Genomic DNA, 27,759 nt, shown 5'->3' on the forward strand with positions numbered 1-27,759 from the left:
TTCATTAGCCTGTCAGAAATCCAAAGGTGGAAAAGGTATCTTCTAAAACTGAGAGCCATAGAACCTGTTGTTTAAACACTTCAAAACCCTAAAAATAAAAATAAAAAATAAAAAAAATAAAAAATAAAAAAAAAAATCGATCTATAATTGATTGAAAGTGTTTGATACTCTGATGATTGATTGATAACTTGTTGATTGATTGTTTAAATTACAAGTTTATGCATGTTCAAAGGTTTTAAACTCGTTTTATAAAACCCTAATCTACAAAAACCTAACAACCGTTTTTGGCCATGTTTATGGTATAAACCTATTCGATTTTCATCATGTTTAATAAGCTTGTTGCAGCTTATTTGATTGTTGATTCTCTTGCTTGAAACACTTGATTGAATAAACTAAGAAAATCAACCCTAAATCCTAAGCTTGATTCACGATTTTGTAATCTTCAAAATCGTAAGTCATAATGCTTAAACCATAGTTCTTTTCACGTGATTTCTTTGTTGTCCTTGTGAAATTATTAAAACCATCGACCACAGATCCTATAGATCTCGAAATCACATCCAAAATATGTTTTCCAAACCGTTAAAACCCTAGATAAAACCCTAATCATATTCGGCTCCCCTAGGGTTCCTCCTAAACCGCCTAAAACCGGCTAAACCTGGTTCTCATTAACCGAAATTATATTCGGCTTTAACCGATTAAATCACAGCTATTAAACCGACATCATGTTCGGGGTAACTAAAACCATACCCTTTAAAATTTACTATTTCCGAGAATGTTCCCTCTAATAGAAAGTTTCCTCATATAAAACTTTCCTCATATAGAAATTTTCCCGACATAGAAACTTTCCTCATTTAGAAAATTACCCAAATTAGAAACTTTCCAAATTTAGAAACTTTCCAAATTTAGAAACTTTCCTAAAATAGAAATATTCTCAAAATAGAAAGTTTCATCATCAGCATTCAAAATTTTCTCAAAACAATCCCTAACAAAATCAATCTCATGTTTCAGATGTCAAACATTCAGAAATGTGAATTCGAGGTCCTTCACGTCTCCGGGGATAACTACCTCGAGTGGGCCCTAGACATGCGCTTGTTCCTTGCATCGAAAGAACTCGATGCGTGTATTACCGACGGTAACACCGCATCCCGTAAGGGACAGTCTCAGGCGATATGCCACATACGCCATCATCTGGCCCCGAGCCTTAAGCAGCAATATCTCACTCTTGAGAATCCACTTGAATTGTGGCAAGCGCTGAAAAAGCGATATGACCATCAGAAAATGGTCCAGTTGCCTCAGGCAGATTTCGACTGGAAGAACCTTCGGTTCCAGGACTACAAATCCGTAGATGATTACAACAACGAACTCTTTCGTATTGTTGCCATCCAGAAACTCTGTGGCGAGGATGTGACAGATAATGATCTCCTCGAGAAAACATTATCCACATTCAGCACAGAGAATGTTGTGCTCCAACAACAATACCGTGCAATGAAACACACATTGTACGAAGACTTGTTGTCCTGTCTTCTCCTCGCTGAGAAGAATAACCAGCTGCTTATGAGGAACAGCGCTATGAGGCCCCCGGGATCGGCTCCTGTCCCAGCTTCTCGTCAAGAGTCCTACCATGTTCAACCCGATAGATCCTCAGATCACCGCCGTGGACGTGGTAATGGACGTGGTAATGGCCGAGGACATGGACGTGGAAGACGTGGACGCGGACACGGTCGTGGCAACCGACCTAACCTCAGTTATGGTCCTGGTCGTGGTCGAGGCATCACCAAGCGGACCCGCTACACCAACCCCGATCACTCTGCTTGTACCAGATGTGGGATGTTCAACCACCCAACAAAGCAATGTCGCACCCCCAAGATCCACTGCGATCTATACCAGAAGTACGGAAAAGCTCCTGCTGAAGCCAACATGACTCAGCCAGTCGATGCTGCTAACCTGGAAGGTGACGACCTCCTTGATGATGAGAACACCACAAACGAGCAGACCGACCCCATGGACTATGAAACAGCTGATCTCCTCGATTAATTCAATCATCTGAAACTCTGATACAATTTGATTTTGTTCTTTATTTTTTTTTCATTTTGGGATTTGTTTCATTTTTTTTCCATTTGCCTTTATTCTCAGACACTGCTTTACTTTATGATTTATCACATTTTCTGAATTCCTCAATACTGAATTCTATCTTCTATTCATAATAAAGCACACCAGCAAATGGAAACCATAGTCGTAGATAGTGGATCCAGCCACACTATCTTAAGAAACAAAAGTTACTTCATAAACCTAACCTATCAAACCGCAAATATTAGCACCATCGCGGGTCCCTCACACCTTATCGAAGGATATGGCCATGCCTATGTGTTGCTATCAAATGGCACACAACTTGAAATACCAGATGCTCTATATTCTCCTAGTTCGAAGAGAAATCTTCTGAGCTTCAAGGATATAAGACAGAATGGTTTCCACATAGAAACCCAAGGTCAAGGGAACAAAGAATCTCTCCTAGTCACTAAAACCGTAGACGGCCATAAACAAATCCTCGAAACCATACCCGCGCTCTCTACTGGACTTTACCATGCTAAAGTCAGTATGATTGAAGCTAATACCACTCTCAAAGCCCGGTTTACTGATTATACTATTTGGCACGACCGGCTCGGTCATCCCGGTGCAAATATGATGCGTAAACTAATTCAAAACTCTCAAGGGCATACCCTCAAAGAAAACCGAGCTTATCCTCAACATCTCATGTGCACAGCTTGTTCTCAAGGCAAATTGATCACTCGGCCTTCACCAGTTAAAATCTCTAAACAAACACTTCATTTCCTAGAAAGAATCCAGGGCGATATCTGTGGACCTATACATCCATCTTCCGGACCATTCCGGTACTTCATGGTCCTTATAGACGCATCGACCCGTTGGTCATATGTTTGTCTCTTGTCCTCTCGGAACCAAGCCTTCGCTAGGTTCTTGGCCCAAATCATCAAATTGCGGGCCCATTTCCCTGACTTCCCACTAAAGACTATCCGCCTTGACAATGCTGGTGAATTTACCTCACAAGCGTTTAATGACTACTGTATGGCCATGGGGGTAACCGTGGAACATCCTGTAGCACATGTCCATACTCAAAATGGATTGGCTGAATCATTCATTAAACGCATTCAATGGATAACCCGACCATTACTCATGAGATCAAAGCTCCCGGCCTCAGCATGGGGACATGCAGTATTACATGCTGCTGAACTCATACGCATCCGGCCATCTAGTGAACACAAATATTCCCCATCCCAACTACTCTCGGGTCATGAGCCAGACATCTCCCATCTCAAAACATTTGGGTGTTCAGTATATATACCTATTGCTCCACCACATCGAACCAAAATGGGACCTCAAAGAAGGATGGGAATATATGTTGGTTTTGACTCTCCCACCATCATAAGATATCTCGAGCCAACCACTGGAGATCTCTTCAAGGCCAGATATGCGGATTGCCAATTCGATGAATCGGTATATCCCTCTTTAGGTGGTGAGACAAACAAGCTGGTCAAAGATCTTTCATGGAATCAAACATCATTAAATTGGCAAGATCCTCGGACTCTAGAATGTGATTCAGAGATCCAAAAGATTATTCATTATCAAAAGCTAGCTAATCAATTGCCAGATTCCTTTGCTGACCCGACCAAAGTAACCAAATCGTACATCCCAGCTTGTAATGCACCAGTACGAATAGCTGTCCCAACGGGACAGACCCAAGTTGCTACAGAGTCTACACCACGTCTCAAACGGGGCAGACCTCTCGGTTCCAAAGATAAGAATCCCCGGAAATCAAAGAAAAGTGCAATAACCGAAACCAGGATTCCTGCAATATCAGACATAGCCGCGGCTGAGACTCAATCTAATGAACCCTCAATGGAAGTTCGGGACGCCGAATCTCCAGGTTCAGAAGATAACAATGAGATCTCCATCAATTACAATATGTCCGGAATACAATGGAATCGAAAAGAAGTCGACTTAAATGCACTCTTTGCATACAAAGTAGCACTTGATGTTGCGCTCACGCAAGAGGATCTAGAACCCACGTCAATAACACAGTGTACACATCGAACAGATTGGCTAAAATGGAAAGAAGCCATAAACGTGGAATTAAAGAGTCTCAAACTCAGAAACGTGTTCAGTCCGATCATCCGGACCCCATCACACATCAAGCCAGTGGGCCACAAATGGGTCTTTGTGCGCAAAAGGAACGAACTCGGTGAAGTCGTTCGATACAAAGCACGGCTTGTAGCACAAGGATTCTCACAGAGACCCGGAATCGATTATGAGGAGACTTATTCTCCAGTGGTGGATGCAACAACATTCCGATTCCTCATAAGTCTGGCCATAAGAGAAAATCTTGATCTGCGGTTAATGGATGTTGTAACCGCATATCTCTATGGGCCCCTGGACAACGAAATATATATGAGACTCCCAGATGGCATTGAACTAAAAGACAAAAATGCATCTCGAGATCAATACTGCATCAGGCTGAACAAATCCTTGTATGGACTGAAACAAAGTGGGCGTATGTGGTACAACCGCCTCAGCGATTACCTCATCAAAGAAGGCTACAAAATGACCCCATCAGTCCATGCATCTTCATCAAGAAGTACTCAAACAAAGGATTTGTAATCATAGCAGTATACGTGGATGATCTAAACATCCTCGGAACATCTGGTGAGATCTCCCAAACAGTCGACTGCTTAAAAGCAGAATTCGAAATGAAAGACCTAGGCAAAACAAAGTACTGTTTGGGATTACAACTTGAGTACATCAAAGGAGGAATCCTTGTGCATCAATCGGCTTATATCGAAAAGGTACTCAAGCGATTTAATATGGACCAAGCTCACCCATTGACCAGCCCAATGGTAGTTAGAAGCTTAAGTGATGACCCTCTTGGTCCCAAAAAGGATGATGAAGAAATCCTTGGTCCTGAAAAGCCATACCTCAGTGCTGTAGGAGCGTTAATGTACCTGGCTAGTCACACTAGACCAGACATATGTTTCGCCGTGAACCTCCTCGCTCGATATAGTTCATCTCCAACTCAGAGGCACTGGAACGGTATAAAACATCTCCTAAGATACCTTCGAAGTACTCAAGACTTAGGACTCTTCTATATTAACCAAAATAAAGATGGGTTAGTCGGCTTCGCCGATGCAGGATATCTATCAGATCCGCACACTGCCAAGTCTCAAACTGGCTACGTTTTTACGCATGGAGGAACAGCCATCTCTTGGAGATCAATGAAGCAGACACTCACTGCCACTTCATCAAACCATGCTGAAATCCTAGCCATTCATGAGGCTAGTAGGGAATGCGTCTGGCTGCGCTCCATGACTCAGCACATCCGCAGAGATTGTGGTATGGACGAAGACACACAGCCCACGGTGATGTATGAAGACAACGCGGCATGCATAGCTCAGCTTAAGGAAGGATATATCAAAGGAGATCGGACGAAGCACATTCTACCGAAGTTCTTCTCAACCTCAGACTGGCAGAAGGACGGCACTCTCAGCGTTCAGCAGGTCCGATCCAGTGAGAATTCAGCTGACCTCTTCACCAAATCATTGCTTACTTCAACACACCGGAAGCTCGTCAAACAGATAGGAATGTATAGACTTAGAGATCTGCAGTGATGCTACAATCTGGGGGAGTAATGCGTGTTGTACTCTTTTTCCTTTACCATGGTTTTGTCCCACTGGGTTTTTCCTGGTAAGGTTTTAATGAGGCAACATTCCCCAGCGCATTATCGAGATCCCGATTGAATAGCTGGCCTGGTTCACTCGTCCAAGGGGGAGTGTTATAACACATATCATATATGGACTCTTATACCGGCCCACTGGGTCCATCAGGGCATTGTACTTAACCTAGATTCCCTATGTACTCTATATATACATTCCAGTGATTAATAAAGTATCTAAGTTTTCACAACCGTAATTACTAATGAGTAAATGCATTTAAATTGTTAAAAAAAAATCTCTTTTTACTCCGCAAGGACTAAAATCATTGACTAGAGTATTTATTTTCTTTCTCTTTGCTATTTACTGATGATTTATAACCTTATTATTTTTAACACCAAAAAAAAGGTTGATTTTTAATCTCATTCCGACAGATGTCATAATCGGTCGGGGTATTTGCCACGTGTATCTTCAGTAGCTTGCGTTTCACGGAGTAATCTGTGGGCCCTAGGAGTAGAGTTACTGTGCTTTAACGGTGAGATTAACAGCGATGCTTTTTTTTCGTGTCCTTCTGGTAAATTTCACGGAAAAGGAAAAGTAAAAAAAAAAGAAAAATTTCCTGATTATTTAAATATCGAGAATTTGAGAATCCTTGGGTTAGTAGTTCCACCCAAACAGAAAAAAAAAGGAAAAGAATCCTGGCGTTTTCTCTGAATTGTTGTTTCTAAGTCTTTTTCAACGAATTTTCTAGGCGTGAATCTAGGGTTAGATCGATCCTTTCGCAGGAGAATCATTGTTTGCTTCGAAACTGTTTTTGGTGTTCATCGAAAGGTAAAATTAGTCTCTATTCCTCTCTCCGATTCCAAATTCTCGTTGCAAATTGTTGTTTGATTCAATTTTGATGTATCGATGCGTATATCTTCGTTGTATCTTCGAATCGATTGGTTTTAACATTGTCGTTTCCGATTTTTATCTGCTTTTGATTTGAGTCGATAGATTTCTCTGTTTTATTGCGATTGTGATTATCAATGAAGAAGTCGATTTTTGTTTGTTCTGGGCTTAAATTCATACACGATTCGTTCATGAAGAAGCTTTGTGTGTTTTCTGATACTATAATTTGGGGAAATCTCTTGGAAAAGCAAAAACCTTCTGATTTTTTTTTTCGGATGGCGATTTTTTTCTGGGTTAATTTTGCTACTTAATATCTTCGTTAAGCTACTAATTAATGCTGATAAAGTAATTTACAGATTTCATGTTCTTCTGGCATCGTTTTTCGTTTGTTTTTTTGCAGTTAAAATGGACTCTGTAGTTTCGGGTGGAGTTAGGCTCGAGCATTGTTGGCTAATGGAGAGTCCTCTAATTTCCTTTCGATATTCTTGGTCGACGAGGAAGAAGAGAACTCCGAAACCATTTAAGTTGAAAGAAGGAGGCTCGAGGTCACGTCCTGTAATATTGAAAGTCTTTGTTAGGAAACGGAAGCTTTCGAGAGATGATAACGACGACTCAGCGGTTAAGCGTAACCCGAAAAGAAGGAGAGCTTGTAGCAAAGTAGAAAGCTGTGATGAAGTTGAAGCTGTTCCTAAGGAGGAAACATCTGTTAAGGAAGAGCAAGTTTCTGAAGATGATGATGATTGTATCTTAGGAGATTATATTCGAAGCTTCACTATGAGAAAGAGAGAAGATAAGCGCAAAGAAGTACCAGAAGTGAAATCTGAGATTAAAGATGAAGAATGCTCTGTAGAAGCGAATCGGATTGCTAAAAGGAAATACAAACGCAAAGTAAAAGTTGAAGAGGATATGGATTGGGAAGAAGAGGTTAAGTTGGTTTCTAAGATCAAGGAAACATCAAGAAGGAAGAGCAGAAGAATAGGTTGTGCAGCTAATGGAAGAAGTTCCAAAAGTCCAGAAAATGTCACAGGTGTTAGTCGTTCTCGCTCACGTTCGCCAACTTCAGAAGTATCAGACTCCCTTCTGAAAAATGGGAGTTCTGATGACTGCACAAGCATGACAAATACTTCTAAGGTAACATATCTTTTCATAAGCCCTTGAATCCGATCAAGGATGATATAGAATTTACCAAAATAATATTCTTGTCTTGGCAGGAATCTAAGGAACGCCATGTAATTTGCCATCAGTGCTTAAAAGCGGAAAGGATAACTCTTGTCATTTGCAGTGAATGTGAAGAGAAAATGTATTGTCTTCAGTGTATAAGGAAATGGTTAGTATCTGTGTCAACTCTAATGTATTCCTTTGTTTTGTCATAAAAGGCATTTCGATATGCTTACTCTATCTGTGGTTTGTTGCAGGTATCCAAATCTATCTGAGGATGATATCGTTGATAAATGTCCTTTCTGCCGCAAAAATTGTAACTGCAGCAGATGCTTGCATTCGAATAGTTTAATCGAGGTATGGGATTATTTCCAGCCAGAAGATTTCGTTTTTAAGAGAATGGTTTTTTTTGTTAAATGGTATATGTGCGTTTGTCTTAACAGATTTCGAAGAGGGAACTGGCAGATCCTGAAAGACGCCGTCATCTCCAGTACTTGATTTCGCAGACGCTTCCGTTTCTGAATAAGTTCTCCAAATCCCAGAACCAAGAGATTGAAATTGAAGCAAAGGTTCAAGGTAGGAATCTTACGCTACTAAGACTTGGCTTCTGTTGCTAGAAGTGATTTTCCTGCTAACATATGATTGTTTCTGTAGGATTACTGCCTTCTGAAGTTGATGTAGCTAGGGCAGAAAGCTACTATGATGAACGCGTATACTGGTAAGCACTCTAATAGAGAGTTAGGATATTTTAATTCAACTTGATTCTCCGGGACCTTACTGAAAACATCTTTGTTGCAGTGATCACTGTGCAACTTCAATTGTTGACATGCACCGAAGCTGCCCAAAGTGCTCTTATGAGCTTTGTTTGAACTGCTGTCAAGAGATCCGAGAAGGATCGCTCTCCGAACGCCCTGAAATGAAGCTACCATATGTTGATAAAGGATATAGGTATATGCATGGTTTAGATATGGAACCGAGCTCCTCTTCTGTTTCTGAGGAGGAAGTAGCTAACCTATCCGCTAAGTGGAATGTCGGTTTTAACGGAAGCATCACCTGTGCACCAAAAGAGCTAGGTGGTTGTGGTGATAGTATGTTGGAGCTTAAGCGAATCCTACCCGAAAACTTTTTGGCACGCTTGGAACAGAAGGCAGAGACTTTCTTGGCATCATACAAGAAAAGCCCTGGAGTGTTGAACTGTAGGTGTTCTGCCTTGGAGACAGATATGACAAGGAAAGCAGCTTCGAGGACAAGCTCAAGCGATAACTACCTGTTCTGCCCTGAATCTCGTGGTGTTTTGAAGGAAGAAGAGCTTCTACATTTTCAAGAGCATTGGGCAAAAGGTGAACCAGTAATTGTCAGGAACGCTCTTGATAACACACCTGGTTTAAGCTGGGAGCCGATGGTGATGTGGCGAGCTTTATGCGAAAATGTGGTTTCATCAACAGCAAATACTAAGATGTCTGAAGTCAAAGCAATTGATTGTTTAGCTAACTGTGAGGTATACAATTCATTCCGTAATATATTTTAGATTCTGAAATTCTTGATAGGTTCTAATCTCCATACCAATTCAGGTGGAGATCAATACTCGTCACTTCTTTGAAGGTTATAGCAAAGGAAGAACATATGAAAACTTCTGGCCTGAGATGTTGAAGCTGAAAGACTGGCCTCCTTCTGATAAGTTTGAAGACCTTTTACCTCGTCACTGTGACGAGTTCATATCCGCATTACCTTTCCAAGAATACAGCGATCCTAGAACAGGAATTCTTAACATTGCAGCAAAGCTTCCTGAAGGGCTAATCAAACCAGATTTGGGTCCAAAGACTTACATTGCCTATGGGATTCCAGATGAGTTAGGGAGAGGCGATTCCGTGACTAAGCTTCACTGCGATATGTCAGACGCGGTAAAAAGCTTTAACTACTTTGTTTTTACACCCTTGGTTTTGTTTTTCTGGTCCAGAGACTCACTTTGCAATTCATGTAGGTTAATATTCTGACGCATACAGCTGAAGTAACGTTAAGTCAAGAACAGATATCTGCAGTCAGAGATCTAAAACAAAAACACAAGGAACAGAACAAGTTTGAAAAACAGGGCAGTGAAGATAGCGTTAATGGCTGTAGCCAAGAGGAAGAAGAGTTGAACATGCCAGAGATTCTGAGCTGTGAAAATGAGCAGAATCCTGAGGAAATGGGAAGTGCTCTTTGGGATATATTTAGAAGAGAAGATGTTCCTAAGTTAGAAGAGTATCTAAGAAAGCATTGCAAAGAGTTTAGACACACTTTTTGTTGTCCAGTTTCAAAGGTAATAACACCCACCTGCAAACACAACCTTTGAAGAATCTCTTTTCCGGATACTGACGTTTAAAAAACATTTCCTTTTTCAGGTTTATCATCCGATACATGACCAATCATGCTATTTAACGGCGGAACATAAAAGAAAACTCAAGGCGGAATTCGGTATGTAACCGAACAACCATATTTGCATTGCTCTTTTTCGACCTTATATGAACAAAACTAAAATGTTTTGTCTAAAATTGTAGGGATCGAACCATGGACATTTGTGCAAAAGCTAGGAGAAGCGGTGTTTATTCCCGCGGGTTGTCCTCATCAAGTTCGGAATCTAAAGGTAAACACAACTTGCTTTGGAGTTGAAAATCTAATGAAAACTCGTCTTTATTTTATCGTATTTTTGATGTTCTTAATTTTGGAACAGTCGTGCACAAAAGTGGCAGTTGACTTTGTATCACCAGAGAACATTCATGAGTGTCTGCGTCTGACTGAAGAGTTTCGCCAACTTCCCAAAAACCACAGGGCCAGAGAGGACAAACTTGAGGTAAGTCTTTTATCTCTTTACCATTTATTTTTCCTTTTTCTCGTTTGTTGTGTGTGTGAGCTTATTGCGTATATGTATGGTATGGTTGATGCGGGTGGGGTTGAGTTGGATAATATTCTTGGATAACCGGATCCAATTAGGAGGGATGGGCATTTAAACCGAACCAAACCAAAACCAAAACAAATCCGATTTACTCGAATCAAATTTTTTGATTCTACTTTTTTAGAATTGGATCGGTTCTAGAAAACCCAAAATCAAATGAGCGAACTGCCACATCTTTTAAAAATAAACTAGATGATTACCTGTGCAAATGCACGGAGTCTTTTTAATGTTTTTTAAAATATTTTTAAGCTTTTTTGTAACTTTAAATAAACTCAATTCAGGATTTTTTTTTTAAGGTTATCATATACATATAATAAAAAAGTTGTTATTTAGTTCTTTTAAAAGTAATTTTTTATCAGTTTATTTTTAGTTATTATTTTCTTCAAAGAAGCTAATCAAACACATATTATACTAAACAAAATCTAGAGTTGATAATCCAACAAATACTAAGTATAAAATATCAACTTATGGTTATAAACTCAAGAGGCATATCTTATAAATAAATAGATAAATTTATTCGGATTTTCCTATTTTAATTGGTAAAATATTTCATAAACTCTTCTGAAATCAAAAATGAATATAATGGAGTTCTAACTAATATCCCAAATTGTATTAAACCCATGACCATTTTTCTTCACCAAGTTTTTAGTATGAAATCACTATAGATCTTACGTTGGAGATAGTCTTCTATGCTAAATCTTTCACTTGAATTTAATCGCTACCTTTAATATTCGTTAACTAAAACGAATTTAAAAACTATCAGCCCAAATTTTCTCAAAGTGACGTCTTATGGTTTCATAGTTCCATATGCTAAATCTTAAGAACACTTGCATGCTTGAAAATATTACCGAGGCTTTGGTCACACAATTTCATCCTCTTAACATCTGTTTTACTTTTTGGGATATTTTACATAGAAGTAGAAAACTTTGGTACAGAAAATTGGCATATAAACCCAAATCTACAACTTTAGGCAAAGAAACATATAAAAAATTGAAAACAAACTAAAAATCCAAATCCTACAATTATGAAATTCGTCTGAAAAGACTATAGAAATGAAAAAATAATTTAAAAATCCAAACTCTACAGTTATGGGATTTTTATTTTATTTAAATTTCTTTCCAAAATAGTTACTTACTTCCGTAATTTTAGTTGTATTATTTTGAATTTTTAAAGTTAATAAGATTTATTATTCCCTTCATTTGGTTACAAATTTTAGTTTTTATGTCTAAAGTTGCGAAGTTTTATGCATAAGAGAAACGTATTGGTAAATTTTACAAGTACTTTTGAATAATTTGTTGCATCAGAGAAATACGATTTTTTACAAAACAAAAATTCCTTAGTCATCATTAGTTATTACAACTAAAAATATTTTTTTCTCTAAATATGTTGTATTCATTTTCTTGACTCCTTTTAAAGGGATATTATTTAGACTTTTGAGCATACAAATAAGTTTGATTACAACAGAACAAGAATTTGTCAAAATTTAAAATCTGAAGGCAACATACAAACTAAAAAGATTTGTAATCCAAATGCAGGCTATAAACAAAGAGATTATCATTGACTTCCTGATATTCATTAAGCTTTTCAGAGATTATGTAGTTGATCTTTTTTTGTTTTTTCAAATTACATTTGATTTTTTGTTGGATTATATCTTCATCAATAATCAATAGAATAAAAATAAATAATGGTTTATTCTCTCTCACTAAAATCAAAGCAGAAGAATTTTAACCCAATAAAAAATAAAAAAGTTCAGAAGTTTATTGTTTCTAAGGGTTTTTTATATTGTATTTAATGATTTAGGACTTTTGTGTTTTCTAAACAAATTAAAAATTAATAAAATAAATTATAAATTATTTTGTAAATCTGATGTGTCAAAATAATAGATGCTGATGTCTCAAGATTATGAGACACAACCCAACTTTTATATAATAGATTTATATTTTATAAATAGACTTTAAGTATTTTATCAATACGTATTATTTCCTTCCTCCCCCGAGGAAAATAGAAATTATTTTCCAAAACAAACAGAAAACAAATGCCCATCTCTAACGATTGGTTATCATAAATTTTGAATAACCTAATCTTATTTAGGCTGGCTTTGTTTGTTTGCTTGGTTGTTTGCTGTTACGTTTTCCGATAGATCACACCATCTAACGTCTAAACAAAATTATTTTGTAAAATGCAAATGCTGTTAGTTTGTTGTTTACGTTTTACAAAACTTATTTTAAAGTATATAATAATTTGTTTATTTAAAATATCGATTTTTTAAAAGTTTTTTTCTCGTGTAAACGTGAGCACATAAATTTGAAAAGTGAAGCTTTTTGCGAAATAGAGCTTCCTATGAGCTTTATTGTCATCGGCCTCAAAAGGAAAATTACAAGGACATGAGTTTTGGATGCACCTCGACTTAGGTTCGAGAGGATATTTTCGAGAAGTGTTCAATCTGGATAGACTTGACCGATTTACCCGAAGCTTGAGTTTTTTCCTTTTTTTTTTTGTATTTTAAAAAATCCCCATTTTTGTTGACAAAAAAAAAATCCCCATTTTATTCAACCCAAATCTATATTGAGTACCTCGCGAAACCAAATAGTATTCAGTCGTTGATACCTTTTGTCCAACTAGAATGTCTTTCTAAAGCCTACGGTAAAACTTAGTTACACTAAAAGGATACTTAAAAGTCATTAGATAGAATCACAAAAAGACTTCAGATTGACTATCCCACATAGCTCGACCCTCGGCACTAACATAGTTCAGATAGTAATGGTAAGATTATGATTTGATATGACTTCATTACATGTTTATATGAGCGTAGGCTGTTTGATGATTTATTGTGTTGTTAATGACTAGATTCACAGGATTTTTTAAAATTTTAAAACGATAGATTTTGAACCTCAAAGAGTTGTAGATGCTGTAAATGATGATAACTATCAAGGGTTGTTTGATGGGTCAGAAATGGTAGGACCATCTTAATTTCCTAAAAGAACTATATGTTAAACCCCTTTGCTATGGCGGGGTGGGCTTGTACATAGTAATCATGGACCGCGGTTCTAGGTTCTGATGAGGCAGGCCAAATGGGCGCCCGAAAAATATGTCCACGACGGGGCGGACCAGATGGCCATGGGCTGAAAAAAATGTATGGCCATGGGCTGAAAAAGAATGTCCACGATGGGGTGGTCTAGATGGGCGTGGGCTGAAAAAAATGTCTACGAGAGGGCGGTCCAGATGGGAACAGACTGACCTGGAGCAGCCTGAAAAAATAGTCCACGATAGGGCGGGCGAGATGAGTGTGGGCTGACCTGGTGTGGCTTGGAAAAATGTCCACGACGGGGCAGGCCAGATGGGCACAAGTTGACATGGTGCAGTTTGAAAAAAATGTCCACGACGAGGCGGGGTGAATGGGCGTTGGTGACCCTTTTGGCACCTTTATGAACATCCATAATTTTGACTCAACAAGAAAGAAGGTCCCATATATGGGTTGTAAGTAAGTTTTTGTTTTTATAATAAAAACATCGGGTTCGGGTTGCAGAATTTTTGCAACGTGAACCCTTTGTTAATACTAAAAACATGGAGTTAGCAAAAAGCGATTTGCTTTTACATGAGATGCAAGTTTCGGTTGTCAGGACACCTTTGTCACCATGCTGAATAAAGATTCAAGTTTGAGTTTAATGTGCCCTCGTTCTTGGGCATCGTCTTGCGTGCAAATTAATAAGGTTCCCAAGGTGAGGTGGGGGTGGTGGGTTTTCAATTGGTATCCACCAAATTATAAAAAACAGTGGATAGAATTGTCCGTTGTAGAATTGTCGTAGAATCGTTCGTGTTTCTGTAAAATCATGTGTTTCTGTAGAATCGTGTTTCTGTAGAATCGTGTTTCTTTAGAATCGTTCGTGTTTCTGTAATTATTCTCATAATTTGTAATAATTAACAATCAAGAAGATAAAAAGGAAACAACTTTATCCAAAATATTGTCGTGGTCAAACGCTAAATATTCCATACGTTCTATGGAGTAGATTAGGTAGAAGCAAAGGTTTGAATTTAGATGGTAACACGTCAACGACAATACGAACAACTAAATTATACGTGTGGTTAACTTTAAGTATTGACTTATTTAAAATTTAATCTGTCTTGATAGTGACCTTCCTTTAATGAGTCTTTCCTGCGACCCTAAATGGCATCTCGCATTACGTGATTACCACAAATAAGAAGAAAGAGATATCTCAGATACTTCTTCCGTTTTAAAATATAAGTTTTTTTCAATTTTCATTATACTGTTTTTTTTTCACAATAATTCAATTTTTGTTTTACCACAAACTAATTAATTAGCTAAAGGAGTAGAGATAAAAGTTATACAAATTATCAAATATTTGCATTTGAAACCGAGATAGAATGACTTATATTCTGAAATACAAAACTACCAATCCTCCAAGAGGGAGTATAGTATATTAAAAAGAGATCTAATATAAAAAAATTATTTTTTAAAAATATACAGTAAAATCTCTATAAATTAATAGTATCAGAATTACAATATGTTATTAATTTATAAAATTATTAATTTATTAATATAAAAATCAATCCAAAAAACTAATTTGAGATTTTAAAAATATATTAATTTATCGAATATTAATTTATAGAAGTTATACTATATGCACGTACAGTAACTGAATTCGATGTCAATTTTTTTCATTATTATATTCGATAAAACATAAATAAAATTTTGAAATATTGGCGAGTATCTTAGGATAATATTCTGCATATTTTTCTTCTGATGATATATTTGAAGCATTCAATTAGTCCTTTTATAATTTTTTCACTGAACTGACTATTTTATGTTTATTTTTGTTTTATTCATGTAAAAGATAAAGAAGATGGTGATCAATGCGATCGAGCAAGCTCTCATAGAACTTGAGACGATACTGGAATAGACTAAGGCTTTGATTGGTAACTTTGCGGAATGGCGGAATTGTGGAAAAAATCTTGCGGAATAGATTAAGCGACTTATAAGTCGCTTTTCTGCGGAATGACTTTTTCTTTGTATTTTTGTTAAGCAAAAACGCAGTCTGCGTTTTTATGTGTATTTTTTCATTACGCAGATTTTTGTTGATTGATAAAAAACCTGTGGAATTGTGTTTAAAAACGCAATTCCGCCATTCCGCAAGTTACCAATTAGAGCCTAAACAGATGCTCTAATGGTTGAAGACTGCTTTTTGGGAAGTATCATCTTTCTTCGGTGTTGCCAATAGTTGCCGTGTAGGATGCTCAGATTCTGTATACATATTAGAAAGAGAAATTAAAGAAAAAATCATGGAGATGTCAAGAGAAGTCACATTTGGCATTTTCTTCTTTGTTGTTGTAATCTTCATGTGATGTTGATGTTTGTCAGATAAGCAAATAGACAATGTTAGTTTATGATTATATAAAATAGTAATCTTTCGGGGAGTAGATATCGGCTTATAAATTTCAAAAGAAAGTTGTCTATATTTTTAAATACAACATGACTTACATATTACAATCCGTGTATTTGTGTGGATGGGTGGCTGAATATCCAAGTCTCGGTTCGCAGAGGTTTCTAGCTTGCAGGAAAAACTTATACCAAGGGTCGGTTCATCTCCGGATTGATCGGATTTGACTTGGACACGTGAGGCAACTAAATTAGTGAGTTGGGCTCGAACCAATGTGTTTGTGACACACAAAACAGTTCCATGTAAAAACTAGAGAAAGGCGACAAATTATGTTGTTAGTTTTGTACATTATTCCGAGTTGCAAATTATCGAACTTAATCACAAGACAAAACATCATTTCATCATTCAAATAAACACTACACTATAAAAGTAAACCCATCTATACCAAATTCAAATCATATGATAGCTAATCAAATTCAAACCTAATAAACTTATAGGGATTAATAGTATACAATTTTTCAGTTTTCACAAATAGTTACTAGACTCTTTACATACCATCACAATAAAAATCACAGAATGATAAAAAAATAAAAACTAAGAAGTAATTTTTAATCTGTCTTCTAAATTCAAGTTTTATAAAAAAAAAATTGTATACTACTAACTTTTTAGGGAAGACCATCTATTTCCCCACGAAAACTATCGTATCTGTCTATATCTCTCCCAAACTATTACCACATTCTATTTCCCCTCGAAAAAAAAGTTCTAGATGTATTTCCACATGAATGTCGGTTTCAGTGGTTTGTGTTCTAACCCCGACACCAAACCGACAAACCCCACACTTAACCGAACAAAACAAGAACTCGATGCAAACCAAAACCCGACCTGTATACGCAAATGTAAACCCGACACGAATAAAACCCAAAATATCCCCAAATATATATTTTCTTCAAATTCTAAGAACCCTAACATTAGATTTAGTAAAATCGATAATTCACATTCTCTCCTTCCTGATATCTACAGTAAATATCTTGTAATCTACTGTAATTATATTGTTTGGAAATTACGGTTTCGCCGTAAATCATGATTTTGTCGTGAACGTAGGTTTTACGATTCTCATATTGTTAGTTGAAATGGCAGATGTATGGAGCCACGAGTAATGTGTCTGGAGGTTCTAGTGGATCAAAATGATGATGATTCTTGTAGTTATTGGATAGTGGCGTTCATAAAACTAGTAGCCTGATTGTTATATGATCATTGTCGTGTTTTTAGATTGTTGTATCTTGTATGTGTGTGTAATGACTTCTTATGGTTTTCGTTCAGTCCAGTGACATGGTTTTGTTTTGTTTATAAGATCTCTTTTGTTTGGTTTATTCTACAATTACTGAATCAAAGACAAGAGTGAAGACATTATAAGTGAATAGGTTCAAAAGTGATTAAAAGTCGATACAAAATAAAAGCGTCATCAAAACATTACCAACATCAATAGATTCAGAGAAAAGGTGAAAGCAAAGCAACGTTCAGACAGCTTCTCCTTGTTGCTTCCTTTACTTTTTGACTTTTTGTAGTTCTTCAAGAATCATTAGATCCAAGAGGTGCCATGGCCTGAGAAGATTCAGCTTGACTGAGGGTGATCTGAGACAAATCATCCTGAGAAGCCTACAAACGAGAGAAACATTAGTTAAACTGAATGAATATTTTGAAGCCATGTGTACAACTCTCAAAACGTAAAACCACAAACCTGTGATTTTTTCTTTTTGTGAAACCTGGAGTTGTGGTCAGCTGTACCACATACACTGCAATGCATAATTCTCTTTTTCTCTTTCTGTTTCTTCTTGGTCGGAGACTCGTGAACCACTTTCTTCCTCTCTTTATCCGCTTTAGTGATTTTCTTCCTCCCTGGTTGTCGCGGCTCAGTTGCAGGAATATGCACATCAGGAGTTTCTGTTGCAGGCCAAAACGGAGCACCTCTCACTGGAACAAGTCCATTGGTGTAGTTTCTCCTCCACATATCTGTGCGGAACCAACGACAGACATAATTTTCGGGCACAAACTTCTTTTGAATAATCACTCCATACGCATGTTCACAGGGAATTCCACAAATCTGAAACTTCATGCAAGTGCAAGTCCGAGCCAACAGATTGACACGGTAAGTACATCCACTGAATCTTGCTTCATAGTCACCATTAGTACTATAATTGACTTTGCAGTCAGAAGCTTTCTTCTTCTCCTTTGCTAGGAATTTAGTTACATACGGAGTACAAATCCCTGAACAAAAGAAACCAATTAATAAAAACAAGAAAGACCGAAACAACAAAATTGAAAACAAACACAACCTAAACCTTTAAAACATACCTTTATGATCACGAGCGACAGCAGATCTCTTAGCAATACGTACCATAGCGAGTCTTCTGATCATTTCTAGCATTGGCACAAAGGCCTTCTCCCTTACTTTTTTTATTGAATTATTGAAAGATTCGGTGGAGTTGTTTTCCACATCTTCACAGTAATTTCCTAACTTGTAGAACGCTCTGCACCAGCTCCTTGGTTTTGTCTTCTGAACGTCATTGAAGACACCAGTGTCATAGCAGCGAATTCTATCCAAGCGTTGCTCAAACTCTGCTTCATTGTAGCTCCAAGACAAGTTCCATATCAATGTCTTTAACTCTTGTTTACTCGCATGATTCTTCTTCACGTTACCATAGATGTGTCTAACACACATTCTGTGTTCAATATTTGGAAGCTCTGTCTTGACAGCTGCAATCAATCCCTGAAAGACAAACACAAACACACCGTAAAACAAGTTATAAATAAAGTGAAACACAAACAAGTAAACTAACACACAAACAAGTAAACTGAAACACACACCTTTTGCCTATCCGAGACCAAGATAAAACCATCACCATCATTCAGACCCAAATCAACCTTTAACTTCTTCAGAAACCATGTCCAGTTTTCTGTATTTTCTGCTTGAACAACACCCATGCTATTGGATAAATACGATTATCTGCATCTCTTCCTAATGCAGATAACAGCTGGCCTTTAATCTTGTGTTTGAGGAATGTGCCATCGACTCCTATCAATGGCTTACATGTCTCTTTCCATGTTCTTCTAAGAGCATCAAAGCAGACATAAAAACTGTTAAATTCCTCTTTACCTTGTTCATTTGTCAAGGTTTCTATCGCAACCGTCGAATTCTCGTTTGAGTGAACTAACTCAGCTGCATAATCTCTTAGACGTGCAAATTGAAGATCATATTCACATTCGATCCACCTCAAAGACTTGGTCCTTGCAAACTGACATTGAGCCCGAGACACACAGATTCCCCATTTCTCCATAATCGTTTCTTCAATCTTCATGGGCATCATATATTCTGGTTCCTCTCTGATTTTATCAACAAACAATCTAGCTATCTGTGGGACTTTTAGCATCTCACACTCTCCATTAGGCACACAACAATGATTATCTACAAAGACCCTAATTTTCCATATGGGATCAGTCGGAAGAGATGATGCGTAGACTTTCCAAGGGCATCCTTCACCTTCATTATCACCACCTACACATTTAAAAGCTATCTTGTCCCTATCATACCTGCGTTGCTTCAGATTTCGGCCTGTTCTCAACGCATAGTCGAGAACACAATCCTTGAAAGCTACACCATTGAAGAACGTCTGACCCATGTACAATCTTCCATACCCACGTCTGATACGGACCGGCTCTGTCGGTGTTTTCTGAGCTTTCCCTCCCTCGTTCTCATTATCGTTCTCTGGATAGACGTCATGGTGAATCGAAGGCTCGTCGACAAATTATGTAACCATCTGCTCGATTTCACCAAAATCTCTGTCGCCTCCTTCTTCATCGAAGTCTTCTTCACGAAAATCACTAAGAGTTAAAACCATTGAACTCGACTACGACTTCAATCTTCTCTAGAATTACGTTTTGATTTCTTGGGTTCTAAGATTTGGGGATTAGTTTTGGGAATTTAAGATTAGGGTCTGGGTTTTGGTCTAAATCATTGGTTTTTTCTGTAATCGGGTTTAAGCCGGGTCTTAAATTCGGTTTATATCAGAATTATCTGGTTAACAATTGTTTACAGAACAATAAACCATCTAAAACCGATATCTATGGGGTTTTAGATTTCCAACTTTTATTTCATGGGGAAATACATCTTGAATTGAATTTTGTTTTCAGGGGGAAATCGATCTTTAAAATTCATTTGGTGGGGAATTAGAATGTGGTAATAGTTGTATGGAGATCCAGACAGATACCATAGTTATTGGGGGGAAATAGATCCAGACAGATTCCAACTTTTTATTATGTATATGTTTTTGATAAAACTTAGAAGTGTGGATCTATAATTTTCTTTAATACCATTATATTCTTTATTACCATAATCTCTTTGAATCAGGATCCAACCTCTTTGTGTTACCACCATGTTAGAAAAATCGACCGCCTAACAGCTGCCGCATAACAGCTGTCGTCTAGGGCTCCGATTTTAAAAAAAATTAACGATTTATTTGAAAAAATTGATGATCAAGAAAATTTTAAATTAAAAATTATATTTACATTTTATTGCAACTATCGAGTAAGAGGATGATAAAGAAGATCGATGGCATAGTGCTTCGCACAATTAGAGAAAAGTTTGAAGATGGATTGCAAGTGTGATTTGCCAGAAGAGAAAACTCATAAATTCTTTTTTGATTTTCATTCTAAACTTTTGCAAACAAAGTGAACCAATTTTTTAAAAGAGTTGTAAAAAGTTTATTTTTTTTATTTGAGTATAATTTAACATTTTATTCAAAAAAAAAATTATAATATCAAACAAAACTCTAAACCTTCTAATTTTTTTAGAAATTCTAAGTAACTAATAAAAATAACTAAAAATAAAAATAATATAAATTAATCAAAAAAGTAATCATTAATTAATCAGAGCAATTAATTGTCGATTTTCAGTCTAGACGCTAATCCAAGACGTCTGTCCGCCTACCGCTTAGCTATTATTTGAGCACAAAATTACCACTAAGCCACCATCTTTTCATAATATACATATGTTTTTCAATTCTAATATTTAATTTAATTTACAAGTCTTTTCACCAGTAATTTTATTGATTCATGATTTAGCTATTTCACTATGTTGCTAACATACTTTTAATCATCTACTGGTAGATTTTTTTTTTTTTTAAAACAAATAATCAGTTTTTACTTACTATTGATTTTGTTGTTTCATGATTATAATTTTCCACTATTAATCTAACACACCAATTAAACTTTATATGTACAAAGAATGAGATGAACACTAACCTTTTCTTATTGATCCTTTTGCTTTTTCTCTCTTAAACTCTTTTGTAGATCTAAATATTTCTACCCTGATAGTTTGACACCTTTCTTACAAATAAACAATGCAACTCGACTATATATATATGTAGAGATTGGGTTTTGTGTACCCTTGGTAAAATGACCAAAAACCCCTAGGATCGTTTGGATTTTGGAATAGACCTAGAAACTTTCTATGATTAATCTCCAATCAAATTTTAAGATTCTATTCTAGTTAAGTTTCTCAGATTTTGCTCGTTGAGTTAATATTCAAAAAATCTTTAATTGTGCAAGATTCCAAAGTTGTTTATTGAATATATGCTTTTTTCCTTTTTTGTGGTAAGAGGTTAGTTTTATAATTTTATTGACATTTTTTTTTTCTAAAATTTCTGATTAGTTTTATTGATTAAATTGTTAGAAGACAGGTTTCTATATTATTAAACAACTCAATAATATAATTGTTATATGAGATTTAACATGGTACGTATTAGATCCCTCAATCCCTGTGGTAACGCTTTCTAAATTCTTAGTTAGTAATCTTGTGATCCAATGACCATGGGATGTGATCATGTGAACACGTTGAAGAAAGTGAGAAAGGTGGGAGACAAGTTAAACCAGATGTAGACGATGTTGACGTGATTACGTGAAGCCGTCCACGTTATCTATTTTTATAAAGTTATCGAGGGATTCTTAAAAGGATGCTTAAGGGATCGAGCTTTCACAAGTCTTTCTTCATAATTGGCTACTTTTGGAAATTTCTAGGTTTTTCTTTCTTTTGATATTTTCTGTGGAGTTTAAATATGGTTTTACTACTATAGAAAATTTTGGTTGGAATGCTCAAATTTTTTACCACTTTTTATTCGATATATGGAGTTTTGAGATAATGATAATTATTTGTGGAGTTGTATGATTTAGTGTTCATGGTATGTTTTTCTCTTATTCAAGACCCATGATTGTTTGATTGTTACCTAAGATCTTGACATATTGTTCGTTCACGAGATGATGTATGTGAAATATGTGACATTATGCTTTGTTAATTATAATTGTTGGAGAGTGTTTGAATAAATTCAATCTTTTCTTACATGTGATGTTTATGGTTTTTTTACAAGTCTACTTTTTAGACTAAATTATATTTCATATTGGTTTTACGGTGTAATACAACCTAAATATGTAGCACCAGGTCTAGAATTCATTGAATTCAAAAAATCTAGCATGAAAAACCACTTGGTTCTAAATTCGTCATACTCCTATCTTAAATCTCATAAATAAAGAGTATATGATGTAAAAAGTATATTTTACGGACCAAAATAGCACAACTATGAAATGAACACCAATTTCTTTTTCTAATCTCCATATTAGTTTTAGAAAATAGATATAAATATACATTTTATACATGATAGATTACATTTTATACATATGTTAGATTTGAGTTAGAAAAAATTACATTTGTTGTTATCTCATATCAAAAATTCTGTTTTGAGTCAATTTGTAATCTCATTCTTGCTGATTCTTTTGAACTCTAGCTCTCAATTATCTTTTAAACAATATCAACTCCAACTCGAATTAGTCTAGTAGACTGTTTGATCTCTAGACGAGACTTACTCAAAATCATCGAAGATATTTGCAATTTGTATTGATCTTTTGTTGTCGTGAGATGTTGAGAGAGACGATCAAGAAAAGCTTCATCATTATTGTGAAGGGCCTACAATATAGCAAGTGAAGCTTTGACTTTGACCATGTAAGGTTAAGGAAAGACTTAACAATATGGAAAAACGGTCAATTCCTACCTTAATTGTTCCAAATGGTGCATATTCCTACTCGAGAAGTTTAGTTGTCCAATTTCATACCTGAATTCCTAAAATTTAGACAATTCATATATGTACTAAATTTTTTTTGGCGAATCTAGATATTGACCGATATCCCATTAGTTAACGATCCAATTCCGTTAATGGAGAGTAGTCTCGTGCCACGATTGTACTGTTGGTACCGGATGTTAAAACAACGTCGTTTTAACACTTACTAACAAAAATAAAATAAAAAACGACGTCATTTTAGAAAAGGTAAAGAATTAAAAACTTATCTTCCCCGACAAAGAAATTGTAACCGCTTAAAAGAGGGAGACCAATATAAAAAAAGAGTAATTCATCGAAAATCTGGGTTTAGGGTTCGCGAAATTGATTGTAATAGAAGAAAGAGTAGTCAATTTTGACTCTGGAAATACAAATCATCTTCTGGATTGGAGAAAAAATATGGTAATTCGACATTTAGAGTTTTTAATTTTGGATGTGTTTCGAATTGTTTAATCATTTGGAATTATTTAATCTTTACGGATTGATTAATTTTAGCTTTTCTTCTCTAATTTTACGAATTGTTTAATTTTAAGAAAACATTTTAATATTTAATTCTTTTTTTTACAGAACAATGTCATTTTATTAATTACATGTTAAAATGACGTTGTTTAACGGTGTCAACAACATAATCAACATGGCGCAGAACTATTTTCCGTTAATAGAATAGAATCGTTGACTAACGAGATATCGGTTAATATCTGGAATTACCAAAAATTATTAGTTCAAGTATGAATTGTCCAAATTTTAAGGATTATGAATTTGGGCAAGTAAATTTCTCGGATAGAAATCTGCACCAAGTTGAACCGTTGATGTACTATAACGAGATATTGACGAAATAAAGTGAATAGAGGATACAAGTATAACCAAATGATATTTTAATTAATAATTCTCGTATTTTAATGTCTACAAAAACATTTAAAGAAATGAAAATAGTGTGGTCCGATGAAACGTACCAAAACAAATGTTGCTTGCCGCATTTGCTGCAGAAAAAACGTATTAAAAATATTAAAACCAATTACTAACGGAAAACAATAATTTAATGCCTATTAGTTATCTTTGAATGTTTTTCTTTTAGTCCAATAAACAAAAAACGTCCATAAGGTAGGTCCCATAAAAACTCACACGTGTACAGCTACACGGTGTCGTTTTCGATAAAGATTCAACGTCCGTCTTTAGTGATACTTCGCCTTCATCTCCTAGCCACTATCTATCATTCCAAAATTCTTCGATTTTTGATTTTCTCCTGAAATCTCGATTTCAAAAACCCTAAGAGATTTCTAAAACTCCGTTTCAAATCCTTTCCGTGTTCGGATGCAGATCGCCGGAGGTGAGTAATCTCGGTTATTTTCCGAATTACTATGCCGCGGAAAGCTCAGCTGCAGCTTCCGGCGTCTCGTCGCGGCGGCGTGTGGTTTCGATGGAAGCTAATCACTGCTCTCTCCGCCGCGTTATGCATCCTCGTTCTCATCAGTTTACACCGTCATTCTCGTTCCAGTGTCACACTGCCGTCGCTCTCCGCCGCGAGATCTCGAATTCCGCTCGGAAAATACTCCGGCGACCGACCGAAGATCTCTTTCCTTTTCCTGGCTCGCCGTGATCTGCCACTCGATTTTCTTTGGGATAGATTCTTCAAGGTTTCTAAATACTCGCATATCATTCAATTTCCGTTACTCGCTGCTTTCTTTTGAATCGGAAAATTGTTTATTCTTACTTGCATTTTGATAGGGTTCAGATCAGAGGAATTTCTCAATCTATGTACATTCAATACCTGGTTTCGTATTCGATGAAGGCACCACGCGATCACATTTCTTCCACAATAGGCAATTGAAGAATAGCATCGAGGCGAGTTTTCGTTTTTGTTGTTGTACATATTTCAAGTAATATGAGCAGAATTCTTGATTCTTTCCTGAATGTATCAGCTAAGAAGTTATGGCAGAATCGAACTATCTCCGCTTGTTCTGAGGATTTTCGTGAATGATTTGGAAAACTAAGAATTGCTCATTTACAGGTAGTTTGGGGAGAATCAAGCATGATTGCAGCAGAGAGATTGTTGCTTGCATCTGCCTTGGAGGATCCTTCAAATCAAAGATTTGTTCTTTTGTCTGATAGGTCGGTTTTCTTTAAGCATTAGACATGGAGTGACTTGTATGAGATCTTATTGATGTTTTTTTTTTATTTGCAATCAAGACTCTCATTCCTTTGCTTTTACTTCTTCCTTTTTTTGATGCAGCTGTGTTCCTTTGTACGACTTTGGTTACATATACAGATACCTAATGTCTTCACCGAAAAGCTTTGTAGACAGGTAGTTTCGATTTTTGGATTCAAATAAGTAGCTGAAAGGACTATAATTTTTCTCAGCTAGTAATTGTTGTATTGGAGGAGATATGTAGATGTTGATAAGCTGTGCTGCTCTCTGTTTGCAGTTTCCTAGATTCTAAAGATCAGCGCTACACCATGAAAATGTTTCCTGTCATACCGAAGGAGAAATGGCGAAAAGGATCTCAGGTATCTTCTAATCATACTGATCTCGAGTCTTGATTAAAGTCTAGATTTTGAAATGAATTTTTGCAGAATTTGTTTCCTTTGCTAGATTTCGGACGTTTGAGATGTTTTTTTGTTGCAGTTTATGAATCATTTTGAATCTTTTTTTTGTTTATTGCAGTGGATATCATTGATCAGAAGCCATGCAGAGGTCATTGTTAATGACGATACTGTGTTTCCAGTTTTTCAGAAATTTTGCAAGGTAAAAAGGTCAAGCTTTTTGGTGTCTTCATTTTTGTTACTTATCGGCTTCAAAAAGTAGTACATATCAGCCTTGTAAAAAGCTTGTGAGCTATAGTTTAAGGCGAACCTTAGAGTATCGGATGTCGTTACAGATTTATTTGTGCTGTTTTCTTCAAGACATAACTGATTAGTTGTTTATTTCCTTTGTTTTTGTAGCGATCTCTACCTCTGGATCCCAGAAAGAAATGGCTTTATCTTGTAAGTAGTAGTATCTCACGGTTTTGCCATATTTCATTATTGCTAGTCACTTGAAATATCTTTGATTCTTACTGCTTCTAGATCACTTTGATTATACGAAAATAGAGTTATCTCTCCCCAAAATCTAAGTTTGGAAGATTTTGAGCGTTATTTTCCAAAGCATATTTCTCTAACATTTTACATTGATGCGTTAACAGAAACACAGACGTCACAATTGCATCCCTGATGAACACTACGTGCAAACTCTGCTTACAGTAAGCACAAAACAATACTCAAAATCTAAATCTCATTCGGTTTATCTCTTTATACACAGCTAATTTTCCAGACTGTTTGTAACCCAAACTTGATATCTTCAGATGCGCGGCTTGGAAAGTGAAATGGAACGGAGAACAGTGACATACACTACATGGAATCTATCAGCAAAAAAAGCTGAAGCCAAATCTTGGCATCCTCTTACTTTCACATCTGACAATTCCGGGCCAGAGGAATTACAAGGAATAAAGGTACATTTTCACAACTTATAAAACAATGATCGTAATATAAATACATAATAACTTACTTTTTGTTTTTGTTTTTCCCGGGGAACAGAAAATCAACCATGTATATTATGAATCGGAGTATCGAACAGAATGGTGCAGAGCGGATTCGAAACCTGTACCGTGCTTTCTCTTTGCGAGGAAGTTCACTAGAGGAGCTGCAATGCGGCTTTTGAGTGAAGGATTAGTAGAATCATCAACAGATACAACCACAACAACCCTTTGAATGCAAAAAAAGGGTAAGTAAGCAAAAGTTATATAAAACTAAGAAAGACGAAACCAACAGAAAACTGACATCAGGAAAGCGGTTTAACTTAGAGCATATACAAGTGAAGCATACAGATAGTAACATTAGTTGATCATACGACGTTTAGTTTAGTACAAACTACACCCTTCTTGGATTTTTTTTTTTTCTTTTTCTTTATATGTATTTTTAATAAAACGGCAATTCCTAATACAAATGTTTTGCAATTTGAAGGTTATACTCGGCTGGATACAATATATAGTCTTGCAATGAGTCTAGGCCCATGAAGCAAATCTAGTCCAACCAAAATCAACTAACAAACTAAAACTTCAAAGAGATCAAGATTATAAGTTTTGAGTATTTATAATACATAAATATTAAACGTCAAAGAGATCAAGATTATAATCTTTGAAACCAAAAACAACTTACTTTTTAGAAGTATTATTAATATTTATGTTTTTATATTATTTAGTGATTATATATAGTCCAACCAAGAACTAACAAACTGAAAGTTCAAGTTTAAGTTCTTAAATTTAAAGTTCTATTTTTTTTTTGTCATCAAATTTAAAGTTCTATTTATAAGTGAAAATATAAATTCTATGTTCTTATAATTCGGCCAAAAAAAATTCAAACTTTTTGCATTTTGCCAATAAAAACACGAATTGTCAACCTACCCAAATAAATACTCAACTTTTGTTGATTTTCATAAATAATAACAAACTTTTTGTTTATTGGTAAATCAG

At 36.0% G+C, this 27,759-nt stretch overlaps 3 protein-coding genes across 6 annotated transcripts; 2 read left to right on the top strand and 1 right to left on the bottom strand.

The window, feature by feature from the left end:
- The first annotated feature begins 6,379 nt into the window (after positions 1 to 6,379).
- LOC18009842 (lysine-specific demethylase JMJ25) lies at positions 6,380 to 16,124 on the top strand. 3 transcript variants are annotated; one of them, XM_024159539.1, is made up of 13 exons: positions 6,380 to 6,548; positions 7,009 to 7,739; positions 7,820 to 7,935; positions 8,024 to 8,123; positions 8,210 to 8,342; positions 8,421 to 8,484; positions 8,565 to 9,264; positions 9,338 to 9,667; positions 9,748 to 10,065; positions 10,148 to 10,220; positions 10,304 to 10,389; positions 10,477 to 10,596; positions 15,552 to 16,124. In XM_024159539.1, exons 2-13 carry the CDS (start codon positions 7,014 to 7,016, stop codon positions 15,615 to 15,617), a joined length of 2,832 nt encoding a protein of 943 aa, XP_024015307.1. In that variant the 5' UTR covers positions 6,380 to 6,548; positions 7,009 to 7,013; the 3' UTR covers positions 15,618 to 16,124. The 3 variants fall into 3 exon arrangements, with proteins under 3 accessions (XP_024015307.1, XP_006391906.2, XP_024015305.1); XM_006391844.2 differs by lacking the exon at positions 15,552 to 16,124 and adding an exon at positions 13,750 to 14,639; XM_024159537.1 differs by lacking the exon at positions 15,552 to 16,124 and having other exon boundaries at positions 10,477 to 14,649.
- Positions 16,125 to 17,663: 1,539 nt separating this feature from the next.
- Positions 17,664 to 19,712, bottom strand: LOC112090227. Its single transcript, XM_024160982.1, has 4 exons — positions 18,960 to 19,712; positions 18,447 to 18,861; positions 17,833 to 18,359; positions 17,664 to 17,750 (listed from the first exon to the last, which is right to left on the bottom strand). Exons 1-4 carry the CDS (start codon positions 19,074 to 19,076, stop codon positions 17,664 to 17,666), a joined length of 1,146 nt encoding a protein of 381 aa, XP_024016750.1. The 5' UTR covers positions 19,077 to 19,712.
- A 4,743-nt stretch (positions 19,713 to 24,455) lies between these two features.
- On the top strand, positions 24,456 to 27,357 carry LOC18010003. Of its 2 annotated transcripts, XM_024160341.1 has the most exons (11): positions 24,456 to 24,888; positions 24,980 to 25,096; positions 25,263 to 25,363; positions 25,485 to 25,556; positions 25,678 to 25,759; positions 25,917 to 25,997; positions 26,195 to 26,236; positions 26,434 to 26,490; positions 26,593 to 26,739; positions 26,825 to 27,011; positions 27,251 to 27,357. In XM_024160341.1, the coding sequence occupies exons 1-10, from the start codon at positions 24,613 to 24,615 to the stop codon at positions 26,996 to 26,998; spliced, it is 1,149 nt and encodes a 382-aa protein (XP_024016109.1). In that variant the 5' UTR covers positions 24,456 to 24,612; the 3' UTR covers positions 26,999 to 27,011; positions 27,251 to 27,357. The 2 variants fall into 2 exon arrangements, with proteins under 2 accessions (XP_024016109.1, XP_024016105.1); XM_024160337.1 differs by lacking the exon at positions 27,251 to 27,357 and having other exon boundaries at positions 26,825 to 27,244.
- Positions 27,358 to 27,759: the final 402 nt, after the last annotated feature.

This window comes from Eutrema salsugineum, unplaced genomic scaffold, assembly GCF_000478725.1.
Source record: "Eutrema salsugineum unplaced genomic scaffold, Eutsalg1_0 scaffold_8, whole genome shotgun sequence".
Classification (NCBI taxonomy): domain Eukaryota; kingdom Viridiplantae; phylum Streptophyta; class Magnoliopsida; order Brassicales; family Brassicaceae; genus Eutrema; species Eutrema salsugineum.